At 42.2% G+C, this 13,116-nt stretch overlaps 1 protein-coding gene across 5 annotated transcripts in view; it reads right to left on the bottom strand.

Annotated features, from left to right (window-relative positions):
* Positions 1 to 12,054, bottom strand: part of PIAS2 (protein inhibitor of activated STAT 2) — a 118,422-nt gene extending 106,368 nt beyond the window's left edge. For 3 of the 5 annotated variants that reach the window (XM_030810488.1, XM_003267553.4, XM_003267554.4), the window contains exon 1: positions 11,466 to 12,054. In XM_030810488.1, coding sequence (XP_030666348.1) covers positions 11,466 to 11,489 — 24 coding nt within the window. In that variant the 5' untranslated portion in view covers positions 11,490 to 12,054. Of the gene's footprint in view, positions 1 to 397; positions 487 to 11,465 lie in introns of all 5 variants that reach the window. The other 2 variants (XM_030810489.1, XM_030810491.1) reach the window with 1 other exon arrangement.
* Positions 12,055 to 13,116: the final 1,062 nt, after the last annotated feature.

Genomic DNA, 13,116 nt, shown 5'->3' with positions numbered 1-13,116 from the left:
ACTAAATATTTAAGAAATAGATCTTTCTAATGTTACATAAACTCTTCCAGAAGAGAAAAGGTATATTTTTTAACTATAGGCTAGTTTTACTCATTATTAGAGACAAAAAATCCTAAACTAAGTATCTCCAAACTGAGCCCAATGAAAAAAAAGAACAGATAGATCAGGGTTGAATTTATACTTACAACACAAAGTTTGTTTAAATATTGGGAAAAAATTAATATAACTCAGCACGTTAACAGATTACAAAAGAGAAATATATAATTTTCTTAAAAGATGCAGAAAAAGCTTCTGATAAAATTCATTCATGATTTTTTAATTAGCAAACTAAGAAAGGGAACATCCTTAACCTGAAAAGATTATCTATAATAAACCTACAGCAAGCATCATACTTAACTGTGAAACTTTGAAAGCATTCCCTTTAAAATCAGGAACAAGATCAGGATGCCCCCATCACAGCTTCTATTCAACATTGTACTGGAGATCCTAGCCAGCACATTAAGACAAGAAAAAGAAAGAAAAAAAAAAAGCATAAGAATTGGAAAGGAGGAAACAAAGAGGTCATTATTCACAGATAGGACTGTCTGCACAGAAAAATCCAAAAGAAATCTAAAGATAATTTATCACAATTAGGAGTATAGCAAGGTTGTTATACAAACTGTACTTCCATACACCAGCAAAGTAAAATTATAAAAAGTTAATATTTATGATTTGCTATAAAAATAATTTGTTAGAAATAAATCTAACGAAATATTTGCAATACTTTATTGAAAGACATTGTAAAAAACCTTAAAGAAATGGAGATTACAATGATTGTGGTTAAGAAAACCTAGCAGCAAAATGTAATTCTCTCCAAACTAATTTACAGATTCAGTGCATTTCCCATCAAAATACCAACAAAATGTATGTGTGTGTGTGGGGGGGCGTATAACATGAAAATATGATTCTAAAATTACACAGAGAAGCAAACAATCAAGAAGTTCCTTGAACAACTACAAGCCAGGAGGATTTGTGTTACTTCTGTGTCCCTCAATGACTGACTAGACTGTTTCAGACCAACCCTCCCTGTGAGAACTTAACAACTGAATATAATATTAAAAAACAAAAATCTGTGTGAATGCAGGAGGCACTACAAAGGCAGTAAGGACCTGAGACACCAAGACTGTGAAAAGAAGGAGAGCCTGCAAAGCTGAGTCTCTTGATGCCTTCCCTGGAGATATTTGCCAATGGAAAAGGGCAATGGAGAGGTTAAAAGTCCAGCAGAACTCTGAATAGACTCATAAGGCAGGGGAAACAAGAGAAGGTATTTGCAAAACATAACCAGCAAGAGATGGTTTCCAAGATGTATAATGAACTCCTACGAATCAGTATGGAAAAGACAGATGTCCCAATATAAAAATGAGTAAAAGACTTGGCAAGCCACTTTACAAAAGAAACCCAAATGGCCAATAAGCACATTCAAAGGAGCTTGACACCATTACTTATTAGGGAAATGCAAATTAAAACTACTACACATTCACCAGAGTGTCTAAAATTAAAAGGGTGGATAAGGATATGGAGCAACTGGAACTCTACTATATCACCAGCAAAAGGGAATGAACCAACTACAACTACAGACAACACAATAAGGATGAATCTGGCAAACAAAACAGAAAAAAAGGCAGAAACAACAGAATACATATACAGAAACAGGATACAGTTGACCTTTGCATAACAATAACATATAGTTATTGTTATTCATTATCCAATAACAATAACCTGTGTTAGTCAAAGGTCAACTGTATCCCGTCAACTGGTTTGAACTGTGCAGGTCCACGTATATGCATATTTGTTTTTCAACCAAATGCAGATCAAAAATACGGCATTTGCAGGATGCGAAACCCACATATACAGAGGGCCAACTTTTCCTATACATGGGTTCTGCAGGGCCAATTTCAGGACTTGAGTACATATGATTTTCCTATTGGGAGGGTGGATCCTAGAACCAATCCCCCAGGTATACCAAGGGGCAACTGTATATATACTATACAGGTTCCATTTATATAAAGTTCAAAAACAGGCAATACTAATCTGTTAAAGTTAGGATAGTAGGTCGCTTTTGGAAGAATGAGGTTAGCCACTGGGGAGGGGAATATTTAGAGTGCTGGTAATGTTCTCTTTCTTGACCTGCATGATTATTATTTTGAGAAAATTCATCCAGCTATAATTTCATGATCTGTGTACTTTCTCTGTGTATGCTACATATCAAAAGAAGTTTGGTTTTTATTATAAAAAATATTATCTTACACAGAGATGGGGTCTCAACATGTTGCCCAAGCTGGTCTTGAACTCCTGGCTCAAGTGATGCTCCCACCATGGCCTCCCAAAGTAATGGGATTACAGCCTTGAGCCACCTCACCAGGTAAGAAGTTTGTTTATGCTAGCAGCAGCATCATCTTGCTTTAGTTACTGTAACTTTTTAACAATTTCTATAAAAACAGACTAACGGCCTGGAGTCCAGAACCAAAGCACAGATGAGTGATGGCATCCCATCCAGTGAAGAAAAAAATTTGCATGAAAGGTGATGGAACAATTTATTATTCTGTGAGGAAAAACCATGCATCTTGGCCACCACTTCATACTGTATACAAAATCAATTCCAGGTGGATTAAAACCTTAAATGAGAAAAGGTAAAAAAAAAACAAAAACAAAATACAAAAAAACTATGTCTTATACTTTTACAATAATGGAAAATATCTTCGAGAACTCTGTTAAAAAATTTCTTCAACAAGATTCAAAAGCACTATCCATAAAGAAAAGCCTGATAAATGCAATCACATAAAAATTACGAACTTGTACTCGTCAAAAAATGCATAAGGCTGGATGCAGTCGCTCATGCCTATGATCCCAGCACTTTGGGAGACCAAGGTGGGCAGATCACCTGAGGTCAGGAGTTCAAGACCAGCTTGACCAACATGGTGAAACCCCGTCTCTACTAAAAATACAAAAATTAGCCGGGCGTGGTGGCGGGTACCTGTAATCCCAGCTACTCAGGAGTCTGAGACAGGAGAATCTCTTGAACCTTGGGGGCAGAGGGTGCAGTAAGCTGAGATCACACCGCTGCACGCCAGCCAGGGCTACAGAGTGAGACTCCATCTCAAAAAATAAAAATAAAAATGATTTAAAAGTGAGCCCAATTGAAAGGAGAAATTTGCACCACATGCATCCAACTGTAAAACTATTAAAAATCAGTAAGAAATAATTTTTTAAAAAAATCTAGTACAAACTTGGGCAAAAGACATGAATATGAATCTGAGAAAAGAGAAGAATGGCTAATCAGTATAGTAAAAGATGCTCAAACTCATTAGCAAAAGAAAATGAAAACTAAAAGGTGGTATTTTATACTCACGGGTAAAAACTTTTTTTTTTGAGACAGGGTCTCACTCTGTTGCCCAAGCTGGCGTGCAATGGCATGATCACAGCTCACTGAAGCCTTGACTTCCTAGCTTCAGGTGATCCTCCCACCTCAGCCTGCCAAGTAGCTGGGACTACAGGTGTGGGCCACTATGCCCACCTAATTTTGTTTTGTTTTGGTAGAGATGGGGTTTCACCATTTTACCCAGGCTGGTCTCAAACTCCTGGTCTCCAGCCATCCACTCACCATGGCCTCCCAAAGTGCCAGGATTACAGATGTGAGCTACCGTGCCCAACCGATAAAACCTTTTGAAGTGTGACAAAAGTAGATGTTAGCAAGAAAGCTGAATAATGAAAACTTCTGCATTGCTGGAGAGAAAGAAGACTGACACCACCTTCTTTGGAAGATAATCTGACATTATCCAATATTGGTGAATATGCACATATTCTTCTTAAATACCAGCAATTCTATTCCTAGAATCTCTACAGTGAAACATACAAAAATTCACACTAAGTGAGATCAACAAAGATTACAATATCAGTGCAGGTCAGGGTTTTTCTGCAAGATAAGTTTGGTGAAACTTTACAATTTTTTTTTCTTCATTTTCAAACATTTGGATTTAAGAAATATGGATGGCCGGGCACAATGCCTCACACCTGTAATCCCAGCACTTTGGGAGGCCGAGGCGGGTGGATCACCTGAAGTCGGGAGTTCAAGATCAGCCTGGCCAACATGGTGAAAACTAATAATACAAAAAAATTAGCCGGGCACGGTGGTGCACACCTGTAATCCCAGCTACTCGGGAGGCTGAGGCAGTAAAATTGCTTGAACCCAGGAGGAGGTTGCGGTAAGTCAAGATTGCGTCACTGCACTCCAGCCTGGGCAAGAAGAGCAAAACTCCGTCTCAAAAAAAAATAAAAAAATAAATAAATAAATAAATATTACATATGTATATATGTTAAAAGTATAAAGACAGACCAGGAATGACGAACCCAAAATTCAGCACACTGGCTACTGTCATTGGTGAAGGTGGGCATGGTTGCAGTGGATGTGATCAGGAAAGGGCATCCTTCTAAAGTTATACTAATGAATTAGTAAACTGGTTGGTAATTACATGTATGTTTGTTTACATACGCCTTACCTGTTATAATCTTTTGTACTTATCAAATAACTTAAATATTTAAAAGACAAAAATTAGTATGGAATACCTAAATACGAACCCACTGTTAAGAGTCACCAATTCAGAGAAGTATCTCAAGAACTCTAGAGAAATTAGCATCAGAGAAATTCAAGGTATTTCCCCATAAATCAAGGACAGGTTGCTATTTAAAAAGAAAGAAAAATGAAAAAGATGATAGAAGAGCTCTTATAAAGATAACTACTGAAATAAATTTTATAGAAAAGTTCAAAGACAAAATCAAAGAAACCTTTCAGAATGTAAACAAATCTCGTAGATTGTAGACTACAATTGTAGATTACAATCTTCTACAAGAGAATAACCATCAGATCTGCAATGGACCTCTCATTACCACACCGAGTATTTTAAATTCCCAGAGCAAAGCTTTCAAATTTCTGAGGAATTTATAATTCCACATGTAAACTTTCAATCAGGAACAAAGACAAGCCATTTTCAACATTCAAGAACTTAGAAAGTTTATCACCAGCATATCCTTCCAGAAACAACTATTGAAGACTGTATTCCTGTAAAATAAAAAAGGTACCTAAAAGAGAAAAACATGGGATCCAAATAACAATACATCTAACCCAGGAGAACAATGTGAAGTAATCCCAGGACGACAGCTGGGTAACAGGTCTACAAAGCTTCTTAAATTAGAAAAGGCAGGCCAAGACTCCAGAAAGTCTACCAAGACAAGCTGAATGGTTACAAGATGAGAACCCATTATAATATTAAATTTTAAAAATAACTTCAGTGAGCTTTCCTCATTCAAGCAGGACTTTGTTATATGTCTCTTTTTTTTTTTTTTTTTTTGAGACCAAGTCTCACTTTGTCACCCAGGCTGGAGTGCAATGGCACGATCTTGGCTCACTGCAACCTCCGCCTCCTGAGTTCAAGCAATTCTCCTGCCTCAGCCTCCCGAGTAGCTGGGATTACAGGTGCCCACCACCACGTCCAGCTAATTTTTGCATTTTTAGTAGAGACGGGGTTTCACCATGTTGGCCAGGCTGGTCTCGAACTCCTGACCTCAGGCGATCCGCCCGCCTTGGCCTCCCAAAGTGCTGGGATTACAGACATTAGCCACTGTGCCCAGCTGACTGTTATATTTCTTTTTTAAGGATCACAGGTTTAACAGAAGTAAAGTTCCTCTATGGCTCCACAGTACTTGGTTCTATAGTAACTAATACTCATGTCAACATACATATTTAAAAGAGTGGCTATTAGTACTCAATTTCTAGATTTTCCTGTAGAAGCACAGGAAACGTTAGAAGAGTTATAAAACATTATATAAATGCTATAAATCTTGCCAATGTAATAGTACTAACAAAAAACAAAGGCTGGGGCCGGGCTCAGCGGCTCATGCCTGTAATCCCATCACTTTGGGAGGCCAAGGGGCAGGGGGGTGGATCACCTGAGGTCAGGAGTTGGAGACCAGCCTGACCAACATGGTGAAACCCTGTCTCTATTAAAAATACAAAAATTAGCCAGGCATGGTTCCAGGTGCCTGTAATCCCAGCTAATTGCGAGGCTGAGGCAGGAGAATCGTTTGAACCCAGGAGGCGGAGGTTGCAGTGAGCCAAGATGGCGCCATTGCTCTCCAGCCTGGGCAACAAAAGCAAAATCCCGTCTCAAAAAAAAGGAAAAAAGAAAACAAAGGCTAGGAAGGGAGGAGGGAAAAACAAAGGCAAGGTTTGGCTTTTAAATCTCAAAAGGAAAGGGATGGGTGTTATATCTTTTTCTGAAAAACCAGGAAGTGAGGAAATATAGTTGTCTCTCAGTATCCGTAGGGGGTTGGTACCAGGATCCCCTGCAGATACCAAAATCCAAGAATGCTCAAGTCTCTTATATAAAATGGCATAGTATTTGCATATAACCTATACACATCCTCCTATGTACTTCAAATCATTTCTAGCTTACAATACCTAATATATGGCAAATGCTACAAAATAGTTGTTATACTATACTGTTTAGGAAATACTGACAAGGAAAAAAGTCTGTACATGTTCAGTACAGATGTAACCATCCTTTTTTCCTGAATATTTTTGATCCAAGGTTGGTTGAAACCAAAGATAACTCATCCACAGACATGAAGGGCCAAATGTACTGTCTAAAAGTGATAGGTCAATAAACAGAAATTTATAATAAAAAGTTAAAAATAACAGCAAAATTAGGAACAAAAATGTAACTGATAGAAATCAAAGTCTAGGACAGGTGGAAAATGACCTAAATTTCTTATCTAGCAGAAAGTTAAGAAATATTTTTTTTGAGTTGAAAAAATATAGAGAAAGCCATAGTATAATATTTTTAGACTTTTGGAACAACAACAATAAAACCCTAAAAACAAAAAAAAATGGTTAAAAGCATAACGGGAGTGGGATTTAATGGAAAAGGGAAGACTTCCACTATTTTGAATTTTTTCAGTACTGTCTGCACAAATATTGTTTTCATTTAAAAAATAAGAGAAATGGAAATGAAAGAATAAAAAATGTGACATCAGGTGATCCATCCACCTGAGCCTCCCAAAATGCTGAGATTACAGCCTTGAGCCACTGCGCACAGCCTATTTCACTTTAAATATATTTTGTTTCGAACGTGCTTTCATAGACATGAGCTCAGGTGAAGCCTCGGAAATTTTAGTTGCGTCCCATAATAGCTTTGGATCATATGGAAGATTCTGTTATATCTATCATAGCTATTAGTCTATATCCCTGCCCAATAAATGGGGAGGGGAGCGTGATGAGGACCTCTAACCTCAAATCCCCCATTAACTTCCCATTCTCCTTCTGCATCCTAACAGCACTTGAAGTCATCAGGATGGTGACTCCTAGTAGGTGGAAGGAAACCAAACACTTAAGCCTCCTAGACAGAAGACCTTCTGTTACAGAATTACTTAAGTTTCTTAGCATGAAAGACCCAAATCTGATCTTCAATTTATGACACAACAAATCTACCCAGTTTGGTAAATGTTCTGGTTTACCCATTAACTATTGATAAAGTTATCATCGCTGGCTCTCTCAGGCCAAATGCACAACCAGATTCTCACAGGCACATTCACTCTCATTCTGAGACACACACAGAATAAATTCTCAATGCCTGAAAAGAAGAGGATGAAGAATATAGAAGGGAGATCCTTTAAAAAAAAAAAAAAGTCACTACAATAGATCCCCTTCTCCCCATTGAGTGATGAGAAGTAGGGAAAGTAGATTAACCAGGTTAAAGTGTAGCAGGGACCTTTTTGTGAATGACTGCCACCAGCAGACCACAGTATTGGAAATATGCAACTGGAAGGGAAATACAAGGGTAAAGAAAAAGCTGCTCTGGTTAAAGAAGAGGTAAGTGACTCCAGAAACTCGACTCCTGCTCTCCTCCATCCCTGTGCTTAGCTCTTCTACGGACTAGTTTGAGACAGGGTCTCCCTCTGTCGCTCAGGCTGGAGTGCAGTGGCAAGATCAGAGCTAGCTGTAACCCAGAACTCCTAGCTTCAAGCGATCCTCCTGCTTCTCAAAGCGCTGGAATTACAAGTGTGAGCTACCACGCCCTGCCCTCCAGACCATTTTTGAAGGAGGAAGCAAGGCGGCAGTGACAGAAGTTCAGGCCATCAAATCTTATGATCTTGTCCCACATTAATTCACAACTACTTAATTCAAAACCTGTTCATTCACAAACTAATCACTCCTTCAACTCCTAACAACATAGATGCCATAAATAAGCAACTGGCAAATTGAGTAATTTCTTCTCTGGCACCTTGAAAGCTTCTAATATATAACACATTATTGTAATCATCTTTGAGCACACAGGCCACATTTTCCCTTTTCAGAGAACTTCCCCACTTCCTTTCCTTCAATCCATCAGGATAATCTGCTGATCAGGTTTGTGTGCTTTGTCTCTAAGCCCCTGGCTATGGATGATTAGCACAGAAGTAGAGCCTGACCTAAACTCAGCCAATCAGATTCTCTCTCCCAGAAGAATTGGAAGAGAGGTGGGCTGATATTCTGGTCACCGGGACTGAAAGGCAACAAGGTATAGAGCTGCCATATTCTGCTATGACCAGCCAAGATCTCTGGTACTGGCTCACACAGCAGTCTCCAAATTGAAATGGTCAGGCAACCCCCGTAACAGTTGCCTAATCGAATAACCAATCCTCCCCCACCCCCCCAAACAAGTCTAAAAAGCAAAGGCACAAGGGTCACCAAACCACACTGAGGATGACCTTTCCCAAAATTCCCTACCTCCAGTATAGATGCAGCACTAGCCAGGATGTGAACTGCTCTGGTTATACTTGTCCAAAATGAGTGGCCTTGAAGGGTAATGGAAATCCTCTCTGTGGCATATCAGCAGCCAAATGTGGCATCCAGATCGGCTGACCAATTTCTCTACTGCTAAGAAGTTAGCCAACAAACTAATGCCCACAATTTTTCCTTGTCCTATAATTTACTTGACCATCACTCTGACCATCACAATATATTCTGATCCAAGGACCATCATTTTGAGAATCCAAGATTATTTCTTCCCCTTTTCTTTCTTTCTATTCAGTTTTTTAGTCTGTTTTTCTTCCTTTATTATAATGTCACACAAGAAAGATGTTACCAATCATTTAATTTAGGAACAATCGCAGGATGATGGCTAGAAGCTCCACCTAGACCCCAAGATACCAGAACAAAGCAGTGTAGCTCGGGCTCTGAAAAGCCCAGACTCTAAAGCTACATGTCTAAGATTAAAAATCTTAGCTTTTCAAACCTCAAGCTGTGTGATTTAGGTCAGGTTAACCTCTCTGTGCTTCAATTTCTTCAAAAAATTGTGAGAATTAAATAAGTATAGAAAAAATGCTTAGACCAGAATCAGGCATGGAATAACCACTATATTAAAATGGGTATATACCATCGTCATCATTACTGTCTGTAATGGGGTGTAGGAGCGGGGTACAGTTCATCTTCAGGTGTAGGGTGACACGGGTCTGCACAGAGCAGTTAAGGCAAAGAAAATCAGATGATGCTTACTGCATGTGCCCAGCCTGTATCCCTCCCTCCTCTGAAAATTCTCCCCAGTTAGTCTCTGCTGGACACGTCATATGAATTGTGGGAGAGGGGCCATCTTCTAACAAATGCAAGAAGTAAAGACAGCTGATTTACAGGAAGAGAGGATGAAGCTGATCCACAAAACAAAACAGAGAGAGAGAGGAAGGCAGAAAGGAAGAGAAAAAAGCTTCCTTGGTTTCTATCACTTTCCAGTTGCTGGCTGCACTCCAATCTGAGCACTGACTGCTTTTACTCTGCTCTATAAGAACGAGTAAATTCTCCGCTTTACATTAAGCTTTGGCCAACAACATTCATAAGAGATCTAATAAAAATCCCGGAAAGTTTTCATTAACAAAAAAAAAAACTTAGAAAACTTGTATACATCTGTTACTACACAAAAATTAAAACTAGATGGCAGGTAAAAATATATGTAACTTCAGAGTTCAAAATCTAACGCATGAATTTACAGAGGTGAGGCTCAGGGTTCGTGGTTTGAAAAGCTCCACAGGTGTTAAAAGCTTTACAGCTGGGGCTCTGAGCCACTAAAACCCTTAAACTTATCAAGTATTAACACCCTTTACCTACAATCATGGTTCTCTGCATAAACTAGTATGTGGCATAACATGTATGAATACGTGTTTACTGGGAACTTAATAATTATTTTTGAAACAGCAGGAGGGAATATGGCAGGCACTGTGCAAACTCCAACAATCTCCGTTTAGAGCAGAGCATACGTTCTTTTGCTCATGTCCACTAAGCAGGTAACCAGCCAACATCCTTCCCCCATCCCATCCCTTGCGGAAAACAATAAATATACAAAACTGAACCTTTTACCGGATCCCTCTTCCTTATTTGAAAAAGAAATCCTAACATCGTAAGTGTTACACAAACGAGTTGCAGTAAATTTAAGTTTATACTCATCTCTACCTTAAGATACATTAAAAAAAAAAAAATCAGGGTTTCTGTCTGTAAACACCTCATTTATGTCGCCAGTAATTCAGCGATACACACAAATCCATCTCATTCGTCACACTTAGTTTTGTTTTAGTTAAGGACTTTAAAGATTATTAGTCTGGGGGGAAAAAGTCTTTTCTGTTCCACCCCCATCACAGCCCTATTCCAGATCTCTGCTATACAAAGGTATCAGCAATAAAGTTACGATCTTGTTTTAAGGCTAAGAAGAAAAAAATATTTTTCCTCAAGAGTAAAAGGGATGCACAAACCTCACAACATAGACTTTGCAGATTTCTTACTAAAGCACTAAGAAAACATCGAGGTTTAAGGCCGATTATTGAAGGCAGGGATCCCCAAACACCAGGCTCCTCTCGAAGATGTTAGGAGGCAAGGGTGTGAGAAGGGGCCTTTTCTCGTGACAGACCTGACTAAACGGTAGCATCAGCCATAAGAAGAGGAGAGATTCCTAAACGCAACTTCAGCTTTCAGAAAACAGTCCTCCACCAAGTGAGTAGCATGCAGACTTGTGAATCGCCACAGACACGTACACCCCAGTGAAGGTGCGAGATCAAACGTTGCTTCCCACCTCGGCCCTCACTGCGAACCGGGATGTCGGGTCCCCATGTGCCCCTCCCGGAGGGCGCCGCGGCCCCCCGCGCCAGGTGTGCGGACCACGGGCAGCACTCAGGGACCGGCTCGCCGCGGCCCAGGCCCGCCGCCCCCACGCCGTCCGCGTGCCCTCCGCCGGCCCGCTCCCCTCCCCCGCGCCCTCGGCGCCCGTTCGTCCGCGGGCCGGGGCTCAGGGCTCCGCCAACCGGCCCCGGAGGCACGAGCAGGCGGCGGCCGGCGACATTGCGGTTTCCCCACCTCCTCTCCCATCCCCTCCCCCGCGGCCTCCGCTCTCCACTCCCGCGCCCCCGCTTACCCTCAACTCTTCGAAATCCGCCATTTTATACCACCCGCGGGCGCCGCCGCCGCTGCCGCCGCACCCACTCCCGCTGCCGCTAACGACGACGCCGCCGCCACCACGGCCGCCGCCGCCTCCAGCACCATCCTGCACTGGGCGCCGCTTAAGACGCCGCGGCCGCCGCCGCTACAGCCGGGCCCGTCACGTGAACGGCGCGGGAGCCCCGCCTCCGACGCGCCGAAGCCCCGCCCCTAGCGGTGCCCCCTGCCCACCCGCGCGACCGCCTTCCGCCCGCGCCTTCCGTCCGCTCGGCGACAGCGCCCGCCCGCGCCTGCCCCGCGGCCTGGCCCCGCTCGGCCCCGGGTCGTGCCTTCCGTCCCCGGCGGAGGCCCCTGCGGACTGCCTAGAGCTGGGTCGCAACTGAGGCGTTATCCGCGGGCCTGGCCTGGGGAAATGGCGGGGAGGAAGAAGAGGCGGCCGGGACGCGTGACAGGAGCATTCGGGAATATTCTTACGGTGCCGTTCACGCGGTGGCTATGGACGGAGAAAGCCGCCGCAAATAAAACCATCCCCCAGAGTAGTTGTGGCGGAATAATCTAAATATGGGTGTTGGGTAAGCTATTGTTCCCATCTAATGGTGAGGTTGTGTGACACCTCTTTGAATTGCTAATGTCCTCCAAGTACCAACCTTGCCGAGTTTTTCTGACTTTGAAGGGCACCTGAAGGTCATGGACTGCAGAGTTGGGAGAGTTACGGGGTGGGGTTGGGGGTAGAAGTGAAATAAGAGCGCTCAGAGGGGCCATGCTAAAAAGTCAGGGAAATTTGATAAGGAGTCAAACGCCAAAGCAGAGTAAGTAGATAGAAGGAAGCTTGATGGCCCCCCGTAATGTGCTGATAAAGGATGAAGAAAGATGCTGAGTCAAGATGGTCAGAAAAATCGCTGGACGGTGTCCAGGGTTCAATTTCCTTGAAGCATTGGATGGAACCCACCCACGAAAGGTCTTTAAAACAATGTAACTTTTAAGGCCCTGTTTAATCAGCCACCTACCTACTGCCTCTTCCCACTACCCCTCGTTTCATCCGCACTGCACTTCCAGGTCTTCCTTCCACTCCCCTGCCCCCGCACCCCGCAAGTTTTGTTTTGTTTTTTTGAGACGGAGTTTTGCTCTTGTTGCCCAGGCTGGAGTGCAATGGCACGATTTCGGCTCACCGCAGTGCCTGCCTCCCGGGTTCAAGCGATTCTCCTACCTCCGCCTCCCGAGTAGCTGCTATTGTATTTTTGGTAGAAACAAAGTTTCTCCATGTTGGTCAGGCTGGTCTCGAACTCCGGACCTCAGGTGATCCGCCCCCCTCGGCCTCCCAAAGTACTGAGATTACAGGCGTGAGCCACTGCACCCGGCCTCCCCGCAAGTTTTAAGGCCTCTAAATGTTGATCCTTGAACCAACAATAATTTCCCACTCTCTTCTTTGTTCCTAACTCCTGTTCATCCTTCAGGTTTCACTTTAAGTGTCACTTCCTCAGGAAGACCATCCCTTGCTCACATCCCACATTTTAATTCAAATTCCCCTGTTACATCCTCTCCTAGGACCCTGAACTTTTTCTTCCTGAGATGTCTCCATGGTAATTATGTAGGTATTTGTGTAATTGTTTATTTGATATATATGTGTG

This window comes from Nomascus leucogenys, chromosome 4 (assembly GCF_006542625.1).
Source record: "Nomascus leucogenys isolate Asia chromosome 4, Asia_NLE_v1, whole genome shotgun sequence".
In the NCBI taxonomy this organism is placed as follows: Eukaryota; Metazoa; Chordata; class Mammalia; order Primates; family Hylobatidae; genus Nomascus; species Nomascus leucogenys.
This window is presented reverse-complemented; position numbering and strand designations above follow the sequence as displayed.